The sequence below is a fragment of the Scomber scombrus genome, chromosome 15 (genome assembly GCF_963691925.1).
Source record: "Scomber scombrus chromosome 15, fScoSco1.1, whole genome shotgun sequence".
Taxonomy (NCBI): Eukaryota; Metazoa; Chordata; class Actinopteri; order Scombriformes; family Scombridae; genus Scomber; species Scomber scombrus.
In genome coordinates this window covers 11,723,225-11,746,983 of record NC_084984.1, presented here as the reverse complement: position 1 = coordinate 11,746,983, position 23,759 = coordinate 11,723,225, and the positions used below count along the sequence as shown (strand labels likewise).

General features: G+C 39.3%; 2 protein-coding genes across 5 annotated transcripts; both read right to left on the bottom strand.

Moving 5' to 3' along the window:
- Positions 1-7,911: 7,911 nt before the first annotated feature.
- On the bottom strand, positions 7,912-13,980 carry oacyl (O-acyltransferase like). Its single transcript, XM_062435207.1, has 15 exons — positions 13,902-13,980; positions 12,237-12,370; positions 12,057-12,135; positions 11,824-11,959; positions 11,476-11,676; positions 10,972-11,180; positions 10,771-10,873; positions 10,531-10,632; positions 10,269-10,434; positions 10,092-10,171; positions 9,817-9,927; positions 9,004-9,127; positions 8,700-8,886; positions 8,126-8,268; positions 7,912-8,016 (listed from the first exon to the last, which is right to left on the bottom strand). The coding sequence occupies exons 1-15, from the start codon at positions 13,966-13,968 to the stop codon at positions 7,912-7,914; spliced, it is 1,947 nt and encodes a 648-aa protein (XP_062291191.1). The 5' UTR covers positions 13,969-13,980.
- Positions 13,981-16,622: 2,642 nt separating this feature from the next.
- Positions 16,623-23,539, bottom strand: znf532 (zinc finger protein 532). Of its 4 annotated transcripts, XM_062434748.1 has the most exons (8): positions 21,200-23,539; positions 20,785-20,966; positions 19,721-19,897; positions 18,825-18,987; positions 18,241-18,537; positions 17,997-18,109; positions 17,230-17,373; positions 16,623-17,118 (listed from the first exon to the last, which is right to left on the bottom strand). In XM_062434748.1, exons 1-8 carry the CDS (start codon positions 23,537-23,539, stop codon positions 16,623-16,625), a joined length of 3,912 nt encoding a protein of 1,303 aa, XP_062290732.1. The 4 variants fall into 4 exon arrangements, with proteins under 4 accessions (XP_062290732.1, XP_062290733.1, XP_062290734.1 ...); XM_062434749.1 differs by lacking the exon at positions 19,721-19,897; XM_062434750.1 differs by lacking the exons at positions 18,825-18,987; positions 19,721-19,897; positions 20,785-20,966.
- Positions 23,540-23,759: the final 220 nt, after the last annotated feature.

The following is a 23,759-nucleotide window of genomic DNA, read 5'->3' as shown; positions in this document are numbered from 1 at the left end:
CTGATGAAAATGTCTGACTCCAAAGAGTCAGTATATCCACCAAAGTGAGAATGATCCAAAACAGAAGAAGAAGAAATAGATGGAGGGATGAGTGCATCTGCAGTCACATCTATACCGTGTCCTCCAGGTGAGGCCAATGTAGCGACTGATGAAGCCATGGATGACTGTTTGTGTCCATGGCATGAAGAGTTCTCAGCCTTGCTCTTGTGGATTTTCGCTGGCTCCTTATTTTCTTGTGTGGAAAGTGTTGAATCACAGAAGGATCCAACACTGTGGGTGCGCTCTCTGTCTTGGCGCTCCAGTCCTGCAGCATTAACACACAGAGAGAGACAACTCTGCCCACAGAGGACAAAGCTCTCTGGAGGCTGATCCTGGACACCCATTTGTGGCTGCGTCTGCAACTCCTGACTCTGCTCTTCTGTGGATGTCCCTGTATCTGTGTGAGTATTTACCTCTGATAGTACCTGTGTCAAAGCATCTATCTCTGCTCCAATCTCTGTGAAGACAGCTGTGATGTCCTCTGGTGGAGCCATGAAGATCCCAGGCCAATCTGAGAGTGCACTTGCCCAGCTGTCCACTGACGACCACATCTCAGCTGGTGGCCCCCAGCCTTTGGTGTCATCACTGGACCAGCCAATCCTGTCCAGCCTACCATCAGGGTTGTAACCTGACACTTGTGTCTCTCCTGAGGGAAAAGATAACTCACTGATTGCTGAGAGCTCTTCTTGCATCACAGAATGATCCGTCTTGTCCAAAACATCTCTATCTTCCTTATCCTCACCTGCCAGATACTGGCAAGCGTCCAGCCACAGCTCGATGGGGCTGTTGGTTTGCCTTGTTTGGGTGGTAAAACCACTGACCTCTGCTTTCCCTTGTCTAGCATCATTTACTGACATCAACCCTGCCACTCTGGCATCCACAGCAGGTGGTCTTAACCCTGTTCTTTGGCTCACGTCTGACTCATAGTTCGCCATAGTCCATACATCAGTAGAGCCTTGATGGCATTGTGTCACTACCTCTGCTGAATCACACATCATCACATGTGTATCGCAGTCACGATCTGCTTCTTTTCCCTCTGTTTGTAATAATGACGGGTATTCAGAACATTTAATCTCCTGGCTATCTACACTTGGGCTCAGGATGAAGTCCTTTGTCTCACTTTCAAAGATATAAAGCTCTGACATAGGCGCTATTCCTGTATCACTCTCTAAACTATCTGACTGATGTGATAACGATCTTAATAGATGCATGGCTTGACTGTATTCAGAGCTGGAGCTCGGTAAGGTCTCATTTACAGGCTGTTCCCTCAAACTCCCTAAAGTAGATGACATGGCTCCAAAAGGTTGAGGTGTAGTATTTTCCTCTATCACAGGAAAGGAGAGGGTTGATTCATGTTCAGTGTAAATCTCAGGTGACGCTGGAATAAGGTCATTTGAGAAGTGAGGTAAAAGAGGTACTGGATCTGATGAGCTTAAATAGCCATGAACCCTCAAATCATCATCCTTTGGCACAGGCTCTGAGCAAAGTGAGAAACAGTCTGACATCTTATAGCTGTATGATAAAGGCTTCACACAATCTGAGTTCGTGCTTTTCTCCTGAAAGAGGCATTTGGAAACATTTGATAAAGGATCAGTGGATTTGTCAGTGGGGTCTGAGAGATCTGACACAATCTCTATTCCTGACTCGTATGCAGACTTCATATGCAGAGTAAGATTGTCTAAATCCCTAGTTTGACTCTCTGTGACAGCCGGTGGGGACAGTGTTTGGTCATCTATGTGAAGGAGTGACAGATCCATTGGGACTCTGTGATGTGCTGCTCAAGGAAATTGGCAGCAGAGAGACTCTGGCTGTCAAACAGCAACTTCAGGTCGAGGTTTGAGATGAACGGAGCAAGATTCTGTGCACAATATCAGCTTGTTTAGGCTTGGTTTTTCTGCTGGTATTTCCTCCCCCTGTAGCCTTGTGTTTTTTGATTAAGTATATCTGCAAAGTAAAGCATGACATGAAAAAAAAAACAGAATGAAAAATGACATTTTACAACTAAAATGTCAAATTTGCAAGGTCAAACAATCGAATAATGATCTGAGCTGGTGATTCTGATTCAGGCTCCTGTGTATTAACAACCCAGATCTGAAGTACTTGAAATAAGGCCCACTATCTCCCTCTAGCTGTCACTCTGTGTGGCATGTTTATCTTGGCTGTAGGAGATACCCCCTTTTTAAATGGCATGTTGCATCTATTTTTGAAGCTTTTAAAGGACACTTGACATACCTTATCAACAGGAAACCTTCCTGTTGTTGTGACTTTGTAGCAGATAAAAACTTCTGTGGTGTTCCCAGCAGCACACCACACTCTCCATGCATTAGATAGTGTGAGATTCATGTTTTTTTTTTTGTCCTTTTGGTTCCTTTCCAGTAGAGTAAATGTTTACCAGATGAAAAACACAAGAATATTAAGTTCACACGCCTGTAGTTGTAAGTAGTCACCCATTACAGAGAAATACTAAATGTTAAATATATTCATAAGCTCAAGCGACTATGTGATATCATAAGAAGCATGTGACTTACAGTCAAGTTTCCGTATAGTTGCTGCAAAACTGTTAAAGGCTCTTCTTTCAGCTTTTTATTTCACATTATCCATTAATAAAGATCATGGAAAGAAACTTGTAATTCATCATTCATCAGTCTTCTGAGTTACATAAGGGATTTCTAAACAGATACTTTGATGCACACTTGAAAGCAAATTAAAGGGCAACCTGATTCTAGAAATGTATGAAACTACGGGACAGAAATGTGTTCTGTGGAGGTTTCTGTGATATAAATGTTAAAAATGTGTGTCCTTAATATCTATGATATTCTAAACTTCCTAGTTTGCTAAAAGCAGTCAGATTTTTACTTAGTTCACAATAATTATACTGTTAAACAGGGGCAGTTATTATTTTAAAATCTTTGTAACCACAATGAAGATACACTTAATGAGTAATACTAGTTATGTTTCTTAATATTTCAGCTGGATTTATGTCATTTTTCTTTCAACTACAATTATCTAGGGACATAAAGTGTCTTTTAAACACACAGGTAATGTGCTTTTAAGATAGCACATTGCCCACTTTGCCTGCTGAATGCAACTTGACATTTATGCAGATGCCTGATATGAAGTGTTGACAGGAGGCTTCAAAACATTCACCCCGATATACATGATTGCAGGACGAGAGCTAGTGGCAAAGACACTGGAAAAATACCAGTGCACCTTTCCCCATGACCTGCATTTGTCGCATTCCTGCTGTAGTGAAGGACACCTAGCCGAGCCCATAAGCCTGACATGTTTACTATGAAACGCACATCGCAGCTTCTGCAAGGCTATTGATAAACACCCTGAATAAGTACTTTTTTCACTTGATTTTGATGCCGCAAAACACATTAAAAATTAGTCACTGTGCATTAATGTTTTATAGACATGGTAAAGTTTACCTCCGTAACTTTTTCATGAAACAGTTAATAATAATATATTGTACTAAACCACCTTAACACTGTCCAATTTTACTTTTCCATTAATGAATTCATTTCATATGTGAAGTACACTGACCCATATTTAGATGATTAGGCCGTGCAGATTGTCCATGTATCTGAGTTGTAACCTACTTTTAAATGCAATTGGAAGTTATAAATGAAACCAAAATCAATCCTGCTGGTACAATTGATTAGTGCATTAGGTAGGACTTGATCTATATTGACATATAAATAAAATAAAGCTGTCAGCAGCTGTGTGACTGATAGCAAGAAATTGTAACTTGATTTCATCTTGACCGTCTGTGCCAAAATAGATCCATCCTCGGCCACACGACCCCCAAAGAACCCACTGCACCTTTAAATGTTTTGCATGAATAACTTGATCATGATGACATGAATAACCAAAATAATAAATAAATTAATTATAATGCACACTGTTTCAAGATTCAAGTCATTTTTAAATCATTTATACAGCTATAACTGATGCAAACAGATACTTATTTATATTTATCAAGCTGGATGCACTTGTAAATCACTTTAAGGGATAAACTTAGATTTCTGAAGTGTATCATGTGTAACATGCAGAACTGGAGAAGGTGTGTTTGGAGAGTTTTGGAGGACACAAGCAAATTTAACAACATTTATCAATCTCAAAGAAAACCTCAAACAAATGTCTAACAACAACTAATGTCTCACAGATGAATGACACGTAATAAAATAACCATCAACACTTAAGTCATGAAAACAGTTGTCTAGCCCGCGAAGGGGATTTCCAGCCATGCATGTAGTACGTACCCTTTTCATTGCCGTGTTGTTGGGGATATAGACCTATGATGTAGGACTTCAGTATGAGTTCAGGCAGAGCCGGCAGTCTCGGGGTGTGAGTCTATTTTTAACTGTTGTCCCCCACAAGTACAAAGTCGGTTACCTGATATTGTAGACATGTGCCGATCTTGAGCATTTACCACTCGATATCTATATTTACATGTTGTTTCAATGATGGCCTACTTTACAGATTGACTCTTACCTTCATCGAATTTTTAATTTGGTTGACGGAAGTGACTTTTCTGACTGTTGCCAGTGAGAGAAAAAATAATCAGAAATTAGTTAAATGTTTATTTCACTCCTGGCTGGACAGCTTTTTAATAATTTAATTACACATTTACAGAAATTAATAACCATAAAATAGAGACAGTTAACTCATAACAAATTAAATGCAAGGCAGTGTTTTTTGTTTTTGTTTGTACAATTAACATTTGTTCACTGTGCTGTAAGCCGCAATGTTAAGGGCCACATTTCCGGCAACATTAACACACCTCTTGGTAATCTAGCAAAGCAGCAATTTACTGTTGTCAGGGCCCTAATCAATCTAATGAGGCAAGATTTTTAATTTTTTTTTATGGAAAAAATTGTAATATTAAATAAGATGACCCTGGTGTGACAGTGATTAAATGTGACTTTGGTCCTCTCATTTAGGCAAATCACTCATGTTATAAGAGGTGAACACTAATCCCTAATGACATAAATGGCAGGTAAGTTTCCAATAATTCAAATGGTCCAGTGATTTCAATTTAGCTGGAAAGTGATAATGATTGTCATGATGGCCTGTATTGCTATACTTTTACTTGCTGGGTGTCAGTGACATTAGATACTTCCAGCTTTACACACATTGAAGTCATAAGTCTTTGAGGAAACTGCTTTCTAAATGTTGTTTTATAATCGTAGTGAAGGACAGTTTTATAACCAAGAGTATTTTATGTCTGTTACATCATTGTTTCTATAACAAGTGAGGGGGAGCTGATACTTTTACGGCTGTAAAATCAGCACATTATAAATTGTGGTTTAACAATAGAGACCCTTCAATAAAACAGTGATGCAACAAGTGTAATAAAACAACAACAACAACAATAGTATAAACAGAAAATAGTTTTATGAGTGTTTTTAACATTAGAGCACCGATACTGCTTCTACTACTGTGGCAAAGCAATGTGTGAAGTCACTATTGTTGTCAGAATTGAGTTTTATGAATGAATACCTCTGCCACACACGTACACAGATACGCACACACACACAGGCACACACACACTCTTTTCATGTCATTATGTAACACTTAATGTCCCCGCACCTGTTCTTGTGGTGCTTTGTAAATCTACTAAGCAACAGAGGGAATATTATTGGATTAATGGTGAATGTGAGCGGGAGTTGTTATGTGCTTATTTCTGACCTTTTTTTTTTTTTTTAAATGATTTTTTCTCCAAATGTGATTTAACTTCTAATGTTTCACGTCATTGTAGGTGACCATTACGTTCATCGAGTCACCCAAACAAGACTTCAGTAAGGTAGAACTTGTTATTATATAGCTGTTAAAGGATATGAAACTGTGTGTGTGTGTGTGTGTTTGTGTGTGTTTGAGTGTTTGCGCATGTGTACTTGTGCATGTAAGTGGCTCAGTGGTTTCTTAGAAGCAACACTTTTACGATATCTGGAAGGAGCAGCTGATGGGTTGTAGATAGCGGCTGGGCTGTTGGACAACAATAAATCAGCACTGAGATTTTATTGTAAGCCAAAAATAATTTAAAACATTTAAAAAATAGGGGTGCAATAATATATCTTATATATTTTGGATGCTAGTGTAAATATGGAATTACAAAATATAAAACGTGTGTGACAGCGTGAGCAGCTGAAACAGTTGTAAAACATTTAAAAACGCCCTAACAGTCACAGACATGTTACACTATCTTGAGCATGTTGTTGTGGGGTTTGAGATTGGACGTGGCCCTGTGGAATCATGTAGTCATGGAGAGAGAAGTGTCCTCTTACCAAAGCAAGATATATTTTTACACTGTGTTGTTGCACAGTGTGGCTCATCCTGGCGTCTGCCCTCCTTCCCTTAAACTCTGTGGACAAGGGCAGGTGGAGAATGGTGGTGTTGTACATGTAAGAAGTGTGCGTCACAGCCACGTTTTGTTTGTGTGGGTGCGTGAGAGACCTGGTTTAAGGAGGCTCTTCAAGAACCAATCAAGGCAGGGATGCCATAACAGCCAAATATAAAATATAAAACACATCTTCGTTAATTGAAAGAAATACCAAACCATTTCTGGCATTACTCTACCACCATTGAGCACATAGTAATTTAGCCTATAACATTAGTCAAATAAGCAAAGTGAGTTCTGGAAAACTGGAAATTATGACTAAACATTATGGGTGAAATTGTATTATTTTTAAAAATCTCCATCCTGGTTTCAAACATGATATGTAGAGGATATTTTTTTTTATAAACCTAGAAATGTCATCAATGCAGTTTTTGATTGTGATGACCTTGATTAACTTTTCTAACCCAGAAAGAAATTGGTTTAAAATTCAATATGCACAATAAAAATATACACTGTAATAAAACAATCAACAGACAGTCAGAAATATTGTCCGCACATGACAGACATCCACATTAAATAGTGCACAACACTTCAACTCAGAGCCCAAACACATTAGCCTAATTGATGGATCTGAAGCTCAATGAACAAAATGTGTTGTGGATGAAGTAATAACTATATAACTATAATATAGTTAGTAACTTACTATTTATCTATAAGTAATAAACAGCAGCAGGATTGAGGTATTTCTTTGAGGCCATTCACCAAACATGACTCAACTCTATAGAATGTGCAACGTACAACAGAGCACAAGCCCCACATAACTCGAGTGCTGAACAGGAAATGTAACTGAGAATTTTTGCGTCATAAGAAACTGGAAACCTTTGTTATAATCTCTTCGGCTGAGTCACTGACACTTGTAAATTCTGATCCACTGTCATGGAAAGCGCAATTAAAACATGGCCTGAGTGATCTCTACAGTCAGAAATGTTAAAAGGAAATGAAGGATGGCAGGGGAATAAGATAAGCTTTGGGTCAGTCACATGACAGCCGGTCTGTAATCCCCAAGAGACCAGTGCTTTACATGTTTTGCTGTAATCTCAGTCCTTTCCTCTAAAAATAAATTACATCATAACCAGTCCTATAGGAAACAAGGCAGTTGGCCCAGTTTCTCATTAATTATTTGCCCCTGCAATTAAACTGTAGGTACGGGCCATTATAATGTTTTATCAGCAGGACTTTTTGTGAAACCATTAACCTGAAAAACAATTCAGATTTGCAAAAAAAGAAAATATTTATTTCCTTCCTTTGTTGGTGTTAGTGTTAGTGGTGATAGGCTCAGTTGACATTTTCTATATCAGCCCTCTGCAAGCTGTTTATAATAGTGGTTACTTGATAAGAATAGTAACCGTTAGCAAACCACTTTAAGAATCAAATAGGTTTATTATTGGAACAAGGGAACTGGCAGAGTTTACAAGGCACATACAGACAGACAGTATAGGATTTGGTATGACGATAGCTGGATGTTTCTTCTATGCACTGCTCCATTTTAGGAGGAGGTAAGGCTTCTCAACTAGCACAGTAAACACATAGCTCACCACAAATGTGAGCACCAGGTGGCCAAGGAACATGTACATCTAAAAAAAAAAGGGAATAGAGAAACACAGCCAAATAATGGTAAAATCTTAATTATGTCAGCATTAGCCTTAATGAAATGGAATGAAATTGGCTGTGGAAAGCACTTACAAAGTTGATGTCTGTGTAGTGGATTGGGGTCTCTTGTAGGCCGATGTAGAGGATGATGAAGACGGGGTGTGTTAGGTAGCAGGCAAAACTAATATTGGAAAGAGGAACCCAGAGACCGAAAGACAAGAGGCTCTTAATGAAACCTGGAGAATGAGAGAGAGAATATGACAAACGCTGGAGAAAATGTAACGATATGTTTTGCTTTCATGTATAAAAGTCTAGTCTTAAAGGGATGCGCAGATGTGCTACAATTTATATTTGTATTTATTGAACCAAGCCATTAAATAGTTTCTGTATACTGTAGAGAAGTAGGTGAGGCTTAATACTCTAAATTGTCTATTATTTTTTATCATATCGGCATTGCTATTGTTTAAGTATGAAATCATAAAATAGCATGTTAATGTAAATGAGGAAAAGGGAGTTGGTACCCACTTGTAGCTGATATAATCGCGTAGCAATCATTCAACAAGACTTTTTCAGAAGTCTAATGCATTCAGATATTTTTTTTTAAGTTTTTGTATTTTTAAATAACATTTTCTGAATATGTTATTTGGTCTTCCTGCTCTTGGTTTACCTCCGTAGCCCTCCTCGCAGGCCAGTATGATCCAGGTCACAGCCAGAGCCCAGAGTGGTCTGTGCAGTCCCTGGTAGAGGGCATGTGGTAGCGAGGGATAGGTCGGTGTCTCCCTGAGGATGTAGGCCAGTCCAACCAACACAGCCATGAGAGACAGACAGCTGAACCACCCCAGTGCTGCCTGCCACTGGAGTAATAGCAAGACATGATGAGAACATAAGTGGGGCATGATAATATCACAAAAGAACATAACTGTATATTGTTTTCAAATTTACTCAAAACTCAAAAATTCAGATTTTCTTACCTTTTGCTTTAACAGCCGATCTTTCCTTGTAGTCAGGTATATTCCAGTCAAGATTCCTATTAAAAACGGCCCATATCTGGTGTAGGGTTTCACATAGTAATACAAGACATAATGCTCAGATGTCCTGCAATATAAATGAACAAACATTCTGTTTCACAATATATTTGAAGTGCAAAGTAAAACATTTAATTGACAGCTGAGCCACTTTACACTTCGACTTAAAAAAGTGGATCACTTCACTCCTGTTCTCAGATCTTTACACTGGCTTCCTGTCTGTCAAAGAATTGATTTTAAAATACTGCTGTTGGTTTTCAAAGCACTGAATGGTTTAGGGGCCAAAATACATTTCCAGACTTCTCAGAGCATCTGGGACATGTCTGCTTACTGCTCTAAGAGTCAAAATTAAACTTGGAGAAGCAGCGTTCAATCTCTACACACCACACATCTTTAACAAGCTCCAAGAAAAATTGAACCGCTGCTTTTTGTTAAATTAGATATAGGACTATTCATTCATATCTCACACTGCATAGTAACTGCACTATAACATTTATTCTCCTGTTTAATCTGTTTTATTCTATTTTACCTTATTTATTTTACACCTTTTAAAACCCTTTTACGTCTTTTTTATTGTTTTTTCATATTGCATTGTGTTTCTTTTCTCAATGCCTTTTATGTTTTTTTGTAAAGCACTTTGAATTGCCTGTTTGTTGAAAGGTGCTTTACAAATCAACCTGCCTTGCCTTGCCTTACTTTTCATATATGCAGTTCCTAAGCTGCTTGCATTAACACTAGATCACCATCACTGAGTCTTACAGTGTAGACGGCTGGAAGACTGGCAGCTGCAGAAGTGCAGTAATAACAGCACCAGCTACAGTGGTCATCAACAGGAGACCTCCTGCCACAACTGAAAACACACCTCTGTTCCTGAAAATTAATATAAAATAGGATGGATAAGATTACAACACTTAGCACTGTAATGGTGTTTATAGTGGTGGCCATTATTTAGACATGCGTTTTGTCTTAGGTAGAAATCTAAGGATTAAAATGTTGCAGTATTTTTAGAATCATATGAAAGCATATGAACATACAGTCTGTACAAATAGACCAGCAGAGGGGTGGTGGCATAACACTGGAAGTCAAGAGACAGGTACCATGTCCAAGGAACACACTGGGGAGAGATTGGGAAATACAATGTTAAAAAAAAAAAAAAAAAAAAATTGGTCAGTATGGAGCTACCATATGTCTAAATTACTGGTTACACTTACTATCTCATGGACTGGGAGGAGATTGCTAATCAATAGTAAGTTAGCCCACCAGTACGTCTTACAGTCCATCAATGTGTCGATAAATGGGAACCAATAGGGTCCCCATTGGACCACAGAGATGAGCCCAATAGTTAGACACATAATGAACAGATGCAGTGGTTGAACCCTGTAGCAAAGGAAAGACAAGAAACACTGGTTTAAGAATTTCAGACTTAAATTAGGTTTTATTCCCACAACAATGATACAGATGATTTAAATATACCTTTTAATCCTCTTGAAGAGGTACTCGGCCACCAAACTGGGACTCAGTTTGTCCTCAGCTCTGTGGATGGAGCCCAGCAGGGACCTGGCACTAAGCAGACCCCTGAAACACAGAAGCTGCTAGAATTGGCGACTTAAAATGAAATGGTTTTTTTTAATGTTTTAAATTATAAATTTTTTTTTACAGATACACTATGTTAAATCAACAACTAATTTAAACTTCATGTGGTTTCAGTCTCACCCCAGCAGTAGGAAGGTATCCACAGCCAGAAAAACAGGTCCACTAATGGTTAAAACATACAGAGGGTTTCTTTCAACTGTTTTCCTCCAGTTTTTATAGTTATCTACAATAGAGAAAATGCAATGTAATATAGTGTGCACATGAGTAATTAAATGAGCAGGTGTCAGTGAGTCTTTGTAGACAAGAATAGCTCTGTCATACCCAGATTGTTTATCACAGGAAACTGTGCAGAGTGTCCACATATAATCCAGAACAGGCTGAGAACACGGATGCCATTCAGGGAAGAGTAGCCTCCTCCTGGGATGGATGAGGAGGTGCTTAAGACACCCTGGCTGGTAATCTGTAGAGAGAATGCCTGAAGGCACCGGTGCACACAGCTCCGAGGAAAACACAGTGATCTGTCCCTGGTGCTGTCTACAAAAGACATTATTCAGTGAGGTAATGTCTGAATATAAACACAATCTGTTAAAAGAGGGGTTTGGCAGCTGCACCGATACTTCACTGGAAAAAAAATTATTGCAAATTTGCAGTACCTTGATATTTGTTATTGAATATTTAGCTATAGGTCTATAATGCTTCCATATTTTAAGTTTATTTTACTACACTCTGTGGATGATCTTCAAATCAGAGCAGAGCATCAGGCTCGTCTTCATTATCTGGCAAATATTTTCAATACATTTGTGTAAATTCATCAATACATCATACTTACCATTTTCTTCTGATGTTCTACTATTTATTTCACCACTAGCGGAGCCATTGGTCTTCAGGGTCCCATAAAGGTTGAGTCCAGAGTTTAAACAGGAAGACTCCACTGTTGGACTGACCTCTCTCTTCTGTTGCCACCTTATTATAGCTGTGAACAGGGTAGCAGCAAGAGGAATCGCTACCATTATGCAACACACAAACCTGCAGGTGTAAAGACCCAGATGAAACATTAATTTTTTAAAAGACAAAATCCAAGTAAGAGATGAGATGAAGCCCTGAGCACTTTAGAGTTACAAGTAGTATGCAGATAAGACAGTAGAGAAGGTAAACTCCCAATCAGACACCTACAGGCAGGTGACATCTGATGCATCGGGCGCAATGGTGTTAGACAAGCAGTGAGTCATGATCATCTCCTGAGTAGACTGATTGACCAGGATGGTAGGTAAAGGAGGAATAAGGGACATCTGACCAAACTGAAATCTCCCTGTTAAAAGGTGAACAAGTCACAAGTGAGACAAAACGCATACTGTAATGACTGAATGATACTGTAATGAATCCTGAGTCATTTTAAAGTCACTGACCATGCAGCGCCAGCAGTTGTACCTCCTCTTCCTCGCAGGAGTCAGGAACACAAATACCCACAAAGTATTGGATTGTTCCCTGTGGGAGTAAAAGCACTGCTAAAGATTTCCTTTTTGTCACCCGTTATCTAATTATCAAGATGTTATTTCATCTCATACAATTGCAATTTTTGTTGTTACCTGCCTAAGGAACACTTGGCAGTACTTTCCAGAGAAGGTGGGACTGTGGGCAGAGTGACACTGCTGCAGCAAGCCAGGCTGGTTGGTGTTCCCTCCTTCAACATTGCTACCCATCTTCCCAAATGCATCATACACTGACATAACACACATAAAAGCACCCCAAAGCAACACACACAAGAGCAAATATGAGAAACAATGTAACTATAATTGCAAAATAAGTGAATTATCTGCTTCCATGATTCAAAATTAACGTTTTTGGGGGTTTTTTGTGTTCAAAATTACATTATACAGATAAAACTGTAAGTCATTTAATGCATGCATTGATACTTTTTGTTGAGCATTAACTTTTGTTTTCAACATTCAGTTCTTTTAGTATTTTGTACTGATCTTCACCTGGAACAAGCTTCTTCTTTTTTTTTTTGCATACTTCCCTATTTAGTATGCAAATAAAATGTATAAGGAACATGTGCATTGTAACTTATAGTCTCTTTTTGTGAATTAGAGTTACAACGATTAATTGATTAGTTACCAACTATTAAATGAACAATTGAACTAATCAGAACCTATTTTGAACATCAATTTATTGTTTTAAGTCTTTTTTTTTATTTTTTAGAGGAAAATATTTAACTTCTCTTGTTCCGGCTTCTAAAATGTGAATATCTTCTGGTTTATTTAGTTCTACAGATGTAGCCACTTCAAAGTTCCCCTGTTTCGGTGATGGCTCCTCGGCTGCCCCTTGATAGATCTTTGACTGGCCGATAATGGAAGCAGGGGGGAAATGCGATCCCCCAGCGATGACGTGGTCAATGAGGCCCCGACTGGAAACGCCCCTCAGCTGCCTGAGTGAAAACCAGTTGCAATGCTTCATTTGTCCACGGGGAAGAGCAGGTATTAGTGCAGGAGACCCGAGTTAGTTTTATACACTAATATTTACTTCTATTCTTCTTCATAAAGTAGCCTTTTTACTATATGTTGTTGTTATTGTCACTGTATCGTCACTATGTGTCTGTGTAATGCTGCTGCTACACTGTAATTTCCCAGCTTGGGATCAATAAAGTATATCTATCTATCTATCTATCTAATGAAGGGTGCAATAGTTAATCCATTAGAAGGATGCAATTGAAGCTGCTGTGCGCCGGTAAAACACAACACAGCCGATCAATTAACACAACGCATTATGATTAAAAAGTGCAATAATGATACAATAACTGTGGACTGTCCTCACCATGGTGTTTGGGAAAACGTGATTGACAATTTTCACCATTTTCTGACATTTCATAGACCAAACAAGCAATAGATTAATCAATAATGTAATAATCTTGAATTGCAGTTATAATGTGAATATAAATCTGTCACCTCAAAGTTACATTTTCAGTGTCATGTGGTTTGTTGCATTACACCACAGTGGAACGGTATAGCAAAGCCTTTAGATTTGTTAAATCTTGTTGGTAAAATGACACAATTTTATTATTTCTTTCTTAAGTTGGCCTGTCTGCCTTTGCTTCTGAACCACTCCATTGCTAAAATGAGAGCTTTTTCTTAAGTGTTAATTTAACTGAAGAACAGCTGGCTCCTGTAATTTAAATTGTCCAGAACCCCCACTGCTTTACTGCAAATGAACAAATGAACTACAAAGAAACATGAAAAAGGCTTTTAAACACTTACTGAGAACAGCATATTCCTCTGGTCTGTCCTGGTTAATTTCCCGGAGGAAAGTTTTGGTATCCATCATACATCTTTCAGACACGTTGAAAGCCTGCGTTTTTTCCTGCACTGCGCTACACCCTGCAAACAGAAGAATTGCCACCCAACCCAGAGCCATTATAGGACTGACTATATCTTTTTGGTGGAGAAGGTGTTTTAAATAATATAAGAGGGGACACGTCATTAAGAACATCTCTGCATGAAATTCATCTTTCACGGGCTGGATTGAAAACCTACTCTGGCAACTGTGGATCGTCCCCACCTGTTTTTCTACATCATGTGTGAAAAGGATTTGGTTACATGAAGATGAGAGGCTAACAAAAAGACCCAAGCTGTGATGTCGTGACAACATAATTAAAGTGGAAGCCTTGATGATGGCGACACCTTTAAAGACAGTCACCACCCCCACCCCCATTTGTCTCAAGTTATAATAATGGGGGAAGTTGGTCTTTAGACAGTCCAGTAGCTAAAATAAATCCGCTTTGGCCACTAGAGGGGGGGCTTGTCCTGAAAACCAACATAAAGGACCATGACTTTTTTTATGACCAGCAACAGGAAGGGACAGACTTCATGACTTCAATTCTAGTTTTTGTACTCATGCTGAAGAGGGGAGATAACTGTCATTGTTATACATGAGGTGGATGTTAGGTGCACAAAGCATAGGACTTAAAGCTCATTTATTTCGAGGCAAGTTACAGGTGACCTGACAAATTTAGGTCTAATATTTACTCTCACCATCTACACCAACTCCTGAAGGAAATGCACAGCTTTTAAGCTGCTAAATGCTTCACCAGCTAGTTGCTAACTTTGTCTTACAGTGGATTTATCAAAGCGTTTTTGCTAAAAACAGCCAAAATAGATAGATAAATGAGAGCGGTTATACTGAACCACAATCACAAAACCAAACCAAAAGCGTAAAGAAAAACTACAACAATGAGCTTAATGGCTGCGGTGATAATTGTCTACTTGTCTTCCCTTTCTCATTATACAGTCATTTAATCCATTGGCTTGTAAAGATATTGATTTGTGCAGCTTTAAAAACAATAACTATACGAGCATGAGCATAAATGATCACGAGAGGATTTCTGTATATTTCTCTGTATTTCCATAGGAAGAGCTGATGTCTCATGTGCAGTCGACATCAGATCTCGCCTTGGCAGGTTTGACCTTTTATTGACAAAGAACAGCATTGTACACAAGCATCAGAAATTTCTAAAAATAACAGCAGCAGCAGCAGCAAGACACATTCTAACCAACAATTCACAGACTGCTTCTCACATGCAGTTTTACAGCGCAAAACAATTAAAGTCATAATGTCGGAGTAGAAAAACTTCTGTTCTAAAGTGAATGATGTTTTTTTTAGAAATGCTTGGAAGAAAGAAAGCGTTGGAAAACAATCTTGAGGTGGCTTTCTTGTGCCAAAGTTGTTCACTTAACTGAACTGGGTTGTCTTTTATGAAAAGTTCAGTCTCACAGACAAGTTTACATTCTTAGATTTTTTTCTTCAGTATAGATGTTTTTTCCCAGTCAATAAACATTCATTATGAACTCACATTAAACCAAAGAACCACAAACTGAAGGAAAGTAAAAAGTAAAACAAATATTGTCCTTAAATGGCAGTTATAATGTGATGTTAAGAGACTGCTGTTAAAACAAAGGCAAGTGCTGTGTATCTTATATTTTAAATATTAAGGTAAACAAACACTTTTAAGCGAGTTGTAATCACAAAGAGCTGCCATATATATATATGTATGTATTAAGACAGGAATGACTTTGTGAAACATACGAAAGTTTCACGCACCTTTACAAGACACCTTTTTTAAAAGCAAATACAAATTTTGACTTGTGTGTTTGTCTTTAGAAGACAACTGTTTCTGATGTTAAGTGTTTGACATAATCATTCACAAAACCAGGAGCTTTAGTCTAGTTTCAAATTCATTCATTTTCAAATGTTGTTGTGTGTTTATTTGATATGTCAAAGATAATAACTTGGACAGGGGTGTAATGAAATGTAGCTGAAAATAGGCTTTATCTTCAACCGATTGTCCTGAAGTCATTTGATGTTTAATGTAAAATGTTGCTCCTATATTTATGCAAAGATTTAGTTTTAGGATCAATAATTTCAGAATATATTAGAAAAGAGACAAATTGTATTGTAACAGAAGAGCAAAAGAAACAATGTTAGTTAAAAAATCAAGAATGCCAATCCTACTCTCATCTTTTAAGTACCAATAGAAGATGTCAGGTGTGACCTGTTCCAGGGAAACCTGAGGCTCCCAAAAAGTTTGTATTTTTCTTTCAGACATTCGTTGGACATTAGCAGCATTGTAAATTCAGAACACTGCTGACTGTATGAGGATTAATCCCATTACAACGATATCCATACATTATCTAGTCTATAGTGAGAAGATACCAATGGAAACAATTTATAAAAAAAGATCTATTCAACGCCTATAGAAACATCTATGTGTATACAACAAATCTATCTTGTTCAGTTCACTTAAAGACACATAAAATGACTTTGACATTCTGTATAATACATATTTTTGTGTTTATATTGTATACATATTTTAGTACGCTACATACAGTAACCACAGCCATTGGAGATACTGTAGGTTGTTTACAAGTTTAACAAACTACAACATTTTGTGTTTGATGGAATGGTTGAAAAGTGTTTTCCTCTCACTTCTCAGCTGCACTTAGTCTCTTTGACTTTATGAACGCCATCCCATGTGTCCTCATGTGAGTATTCAGGTTTCCCTCAGTTTCAAACAACTTCCCACACACTTTACATTTGGTGTTTGGTGTCCCGTCATCGTTCTCATCTGTAACATCTAACTGGTTCTCTCTTTGACTCTCGTCATCGTCTTTGCCCCGCCCGTTGTATCGAGCGAGACCCTGTGGCTCCTTCAGCCGATGAACGATGAAAAGGTGTCGGGCCAGCGAACGGTGGGATGTGTAGCAGAGTCCGCACTCCTGACACTGGTAGGACGAGCCATCAGACTTGTGCTGGGGAATGTGCTTGTGAAAAGCGGCAATGTCCTCAGTGGTGAAGCCGCAGACGGCACACTTGTGAACTTTGAGGATGTTCACTTTGAGCCTCTTGAGTGGCTGTGAGTCAGAGCCCCTGGAGTGTAAGCCTGGAGACCCCTCATCCTCTTGTGGCTTCCTCTTGGGGCTGAGGGTCTGCAGAGGACATTAAAAGGATAGGTTAGAAATGACATCAGAGTCATAAAATTCACTTGAAAGGTAAAGTGATTAATTGAATGTCTGCAAAATGGTGTGCCACAATACCGTTTTCTTGGCAGATGAAACATCCATATTATCGGAGTTTGCAGTCTTTCCCTCTGGGTCTTTGACTCCATGCATCAGCTGAATGTGCTGATCCAGCAGCACTCTTTTAGTGAATGGCTGACTGAGAGCTGGACAGTGCCTATAACAATGAAAAAAATAACAATTTATAACTGCTTGCAAGCTGATTTTTGTCTTATTATATTTGCATGATTTTCACTTTAAAGTGCACTGTATGTAAGCTAGGTGAAGTGGTAGACCCGCCGCATGTTTTTTTCACTGGACTTTTGTTCTCTGAATCTCTGCAAATATGTAATTTGTAAACTGTGACTGCTGCACGGATTCATTGTGTACCTCTTAAATTTGAAATATGGTGGTCTGCTGCGACGCCAAATGCAATTATGGGCTTATTGATATGTAACCCTGAGCCATTACTTCCTTTTCCACCTCCTTCAAAAACACACTGGTAACCAGATAACTAAGGTTCTTTGAAAGGTGAGGACGACAAGGAAGCAAGAACTGATCAAATGTGCTGTATGGCAACATGCAGCTGCTGTAAAAGTTTTATCAGACACATCTTGGCAATGTTTTACTGCAAGAGCAGTTTGTGTGCTTGCTGATTTGTCCACAACTCGCGCATGTATGAGAACATGATTTTTGATTTGATTAAACGTGCAGAAAGTGCTCAGAAAGCAGAGGAGGATGTGGCTCGCAGTTTGGCATGGGGACTATGCAGACCCCCTGAGAATCGGTATGTGTACTCACGGGCAGGTGTAGACCTTGCGCAGCCCCTTGTGTTTGAGACGGTTATGTCGGCAAAGACTGTGGGAAGAACTAAAAGACTTGTCGCACTGTCGACATGGGTGCTTCTTCAGTATCTGAAATGCGAGAGGGAGAATGCATTAGATACCTGAAACAAATGCAGTTATGGAACGTTTTGTGTGTTCCCTCAAGAAAGACCATGTGACATTATGGACACTCCTGTATGTGAATGGTTTCAGGCATTCACCTTGCCATGGTCTCGCCTCATGTGAGCCACATAGACCTCCCTGGAATTGAAGAGGGTATTGCAGTCCCCACATGTGTATCCCGAGCCAGGAGTGTTCTTGAGGTCACTTGAGCAGTTAGTTTTCTTTAGCAGGGCTTTTTCTCCCTTGTCACGAACATTGACATTTCCTCCATCTTTGTTGTTATTAACGGGGCCGTTGCTGTTGGTGCTGTTTAAATTAGTAGGCTTGGTGCTCAGAGGGAGGTTGATACCCAAGTTTGGTGGACCCTCGATGGTCTTCAGGGTCCCATGGATAGCCTGGAAAGAATCCACACAAGCGGAATGATAACTACAAAGTTTGCATACATTTTATGTTTTATAAAATGCGGGTATTTTAAAACAAGTCTGGAGCAAACTTATGTGCTTGGCTTTGAAAACTTCAATTAAAATAGTAATTTACTGTAACTAATACCCAGTCATTAAGTCACAGCATGTAGCTTGAGTTAATTAAAGATATTTAGAACAGATTCATTAATAAACTAAGCTGAGATATAAAAAAGTTTGATTAACAAGAGTGCCAGAAATGACTGGCTTTCCCTGCATACCTTGATATGGTCCAACATGAGCTGTTTCTGGGCATAGTGCATGGAGCAGTCGGGGCATTTGAACACTGAAACTTTATGGTTGACGATGTGCTGGTCGAAGTGTGTGTAGAGCAGGGACTGCAGAGTGAACACGGTATCACACATGGAACATTTATGTATCACCCTGTAAGACAGAGAAATTGTTTAAAAAAGCACTCTGAATTTGCTAAATTTATTTACTAAGAAAAGAAATGTGAAAACTGAAGTGTTAAGAGAATGTATGTGTCTTTGCACAAAACATGATGTCATTAATAAACAGTTAAATGTATCTTTATCCAAATTTATTGGACGATCAGTGTATCACCTGATGCTTATATGTCTACACAAAATTAGTTTTAGATTGGGGTATTTAGAAATACATGGTCCAGTTCATTGTCATCAGACATGCATTCAGCTTTAAGCTTAGAGCAAGAACACCTGCACCTGAACATTTGAGTCATCAGTAAAGACTGTAGACAGATAATATGTAAGTCAGTGAAAGGTTGCCATGTGGAAAAAACAAAACCAAGTAAAGCCTCCATGTCTAAAACCCACAAATCCTGCTACTGATGAAGCAGAAAGGATGATGAAATGAATTGGACATGGGTGTAAGGTTACATTGGTGTTTGGTTTTGTGAAAGGAAAAGCATCTAGATTTGTGGTGATGTGTGTGTGTGCGCAGTTGACAATTCTTTGAGTAAAATGTGTGTGCATAATGTATGTATGGCATTATGTTTTTATTTAAATACTTACAATTAATGTAGTATTAGATGTGTATTTCTAAATGTGCAATACACTCTTCTGAATTCTGTCTTTAAAAATGATTTGGTTGGTGTTGCATTTGCTTTTGAGTGTACAAACAGCATGTGAAAACCTACTTGGGCTCTCCTGCTTTCACCCCTGGATGCTGTGTGTATGCATGGGAGTGTGTTCCAGGCGCAGATTTGAAGGCCATGGGGCAAAGAGGACATTTATAGAAGACCTCACAGTGATTACTCTGGATGTGGGACTTAAGAGTTGCAATATCAGCGAAGATCACACTACAGTGGATACAGCTGGAGGGAGAAAGTAAGGAAACAGAGGGCAGAAGGAAATATGTGAGAATTTGCAAAAGTCAAACTTAAATGAAATTTTAACTCTGTGAAAGTCAATTTAACTCATTCCTCTGACAGAAGCACTTTGCTGTTTCTAATTTAGGATTGTCTTGTATAATCTTCTCGATTGGTGATGTCAGAATATAACCAGAAAAGCAGAGTGATGTAATGATTTAAAAAAAAAAAAAAAAAAAAAATTCTTTCACTTTTTGTACACCATGCCTAGTTTTGATAGTTAAAATCCATAACATTCTGCAAAATTAAATTACAGCTAAAACTGACTAAATGTCACACTTTTAATGTCACATTGCCATGCTTGAGTCACTGTGAAAATATCACTAACAGATAAGAATGCAAATATATTGTACCATTGCAGATTTTAACTTTGAGACAAGATGTTGATTTCTTAACATTTTGGAAGCCTCTGTAATTGGAGCATACTTGGTCAAATACTGAATTTTCACCTTTAAATGGCTTACATCTTGGGTGTCTCCTCATAGAAATTGTGACAGTCCATTTTTTCCCCAAAAAAAGTTTCATTGTGAATAACATCACTGTCAGAGTGAAGCAAACATAATGGAATAATAAGTGCAATTAGAAAATGACATTGTAAGTGGCACTTGCAAGCAAACGCAAGACACATTTAAGTCAGAATATGGCCACTTACACTTAAATTACAAAGAAGGAATACTCAGAGGTAAATATTGTTCACTGGTTTGATATCAGATTTGATTGGACACTTGATGAATTATTTTTGGAAATTAAAACTGAATAGATTTGTACTCAAACTTTGAAATCTGAGCACAAGAGCGTATTAAAATGCGAATAAATATTTTGTCATGACCAACCGGTATCCGACTCTGCGGGTGTAATGCAAGCAGTTCTTGGTGACATGGGACTGGAAATGGACAGAACGGCAGCTGGCACCACACTCAGGGCAGATGTAAGGAGACTTGTGCTGGTGGATCCGCTGGTGTGACAGAAAGCTGCACTGATTTGGGAGAAGCATTTGGCAGATAGTGCAGGTTTTCTGTAGGCACAGAGAAAAGGTGATTTTCAAAAAGCATGTTAACGTGGTGATCTTGGATCTAGAATGATTGCATTGTATATATATATATATAGATATATATATCTTTATATATATATATAGATATATAGATATATATATCTTTATATATATATAGAATAGACAATTCCCATTTGGAATCTTTAAAATTAAATTAAACCATAATAAGTATCAGTTCATGTAATACATATACACACCTGCCCATTGGACTCTGGTGCTTGTTGATAGTGCATGGCTAGCAAGTTGTCATCCTGGAACATTTCATTACACTCCAAACACTTTAGGCTGTGCCTGCAGAGCTTTGATGCATCATCCTCCAAGGGCATGGCTGCCACATTAGGAGCACTACATGGAGCCGAAATTACTGTAGTTTGAGACCCACCGCCAGCAACTTTCCCTGGGATTTGACCAGCGGGTGCCTGTGCTTGAGAGGTGGAGGTAGTGGTGGTGGTGGTAATGCCGGATGATCCTGATGTGGTTATCATCTGATCTGCAGGGATGGGTTTTAAGATTAGGTGCGAGCACTGCATGACAACTCCTTTATCCTTGTGCCCCCTGGCATGAGACAAAAGGCTACATTTGTTGTAGAACACTAGACTTTTGGCACAGTGGTTGCAGGTGACCTCGATCCGCACGCTGCGACGTTCATAGTGTTGGGTCAGGCTCTTTTCAAGAGCAAAGGAATCTCCACACTCCAGGCACTTGTAGCCACGAGAGGGTAGAGAGATACATGCTGAAGTTGGTGGAGAGAGGTTTGGGACATAAACAGGGACGGGATTTAGGCTACTCAGGACTTTATTGAAGGCATCCACTACAGAACTTTGAGAGCTGGTGAACACTTTAACCCTGGAGACTTTCTTTGAGGGCTGGCCAGCAATAATTTTATGCTGTTGTGATTGTTGATGCTGGGATTGTTTAGAGGAGGACAAGGCCCGTTGGAGATCATAGGCAGCAGAGGACACAGTCTGAGGCAGAAGATTGAGGTTACTAAGATGGACTGTCTTTGACAGTAGTTTGGCATTAGCCAGGCTGGAGGCAGGTACCATGACAGTCTGTTGCTGGATAGCATTAGCTGCTTTAAGGATGGCACTGCTGGCACTTTGCACTGAGGCAGCGGGGATGACTGTTGCTTTGACTGTGGTGTTGTTAGCTAGCTTCAAGTTGATGACTTGGGAACCGGCGGTCTTGACAGCAGAGACTGGCAGGAAGGCTGTTGCCACAGGTTTAATAGTCACCTGCTTGGTGATTTCAATTGAAGGGCCTCCACTGGTGGCTACTACTGTGGTTGGCAAAGTGGACCTAGTGGGAGACGAGAAAATTGCACTGGTGGTAGCCAAGACAGATGTGCTATTGGAACTGTCTCCTCTTTTCAGACCCTCAAGATCAAACTCTGGGAGGACTCGTGTGACTGTACGCTTGATTTGTCCGGTTGAGGTCTTGATTGTTTTGATCCTGACCTTTGGGATGACTGGAGTGGTGTCTGTGCTTGAGGTAGGAGAACCTTTACTAGTTTCACCTTCACTGGTGACACTAGAGGGACTGTCCGGTTGTCTTGAAAGCAGTCTTTTTGCAAACTCCAGGGCTGACTCCTGCTCTTGTGGCTTCTCTGGAGCTTTAGGATTTTCATTTGCCTGGATGAATTCTTTCTGTGTTGTAGGAGAATCCAAAACACCCGAGTCTGTAGCACTTGCCTTTTTGGCACTGCGGGCTGCTATGGCTGCTATACAAGAGGAAAGTTTTGCAGAGGACTTAACTTTGATCTGGGAGATACTGCACACATTACTAACCACTGATGGTTCGCCAGCTTCTTTGCACCCCTGACTTTCAGATTTGAGTACAATTTCCTTGGGTTCCTCCTCAGGCAAACTTGATTGAGCAGTGCTATTAAACTTGGAACCTCCCAAAGTGGCATTGTTGTTGTTGTTTTGGTCTGGTTTTAGGTCTCTGTTTGCTGTGGGCTTGGAAATATTGTCCAAGGATCCAGGAGATTTGGGATTCTGCTCCTCCTTCTTAGTAGTTGACCTAAAGTATGCCTGACTGCCCTGCTTCTCCACAGGGTCATCTACCTCAATCTTGTCATCATCATCAAACTCCTCAGCACTTGAGATAGGACTGAACTGATTTAAGGTAGATGATGAGTTGGTAACTGGATGTCCGTCCTCCCTGGGGGCTGTCCATCCATTTTTCTTATAATGAGTACCAGCTGGTAAGGTTGGTAAGAAGCTATTATGAGGTCCATTACCAATACTAACAGAATGGGAGTGGAAATGACCATCCTTCTCTGATGTGGTACAACCATGCTCACTGGTGTCCATGTTTCGAATGTTCTTGACAATGACACTCACACCAACGTCATGTCCTGTCGAAGAATTGTGGGCCTCGTCTTCATTGGTTGTCACTCCACCACTGGGTTGCTTGAGCTGACTATCATGGTCATCGTGGTGGCCAGATTCAATAGCAGCTTTAGGATCCACCATGTCGGGGATGTCGAAGGCCGCCAGCAGGTCATCGAAGTCTGGCGTCTTCATATCTCCCATGGTCCTGCCCCTGCTCTGATGAGATCACCTGGAGAACACAGAGAAAATTGAATAATAATGAGTCATGTAAGTCACATTTTTTGAAACGATATGTACTAATATGATGTGTTCATCAACATACTATTCAAGATATTACATTTTGAAATTAAACTCAAAAACACAAAAATGTATTTGTGTTATGTTTGTATTTGATTGGAGTAAGAATGACATAGTGATGACA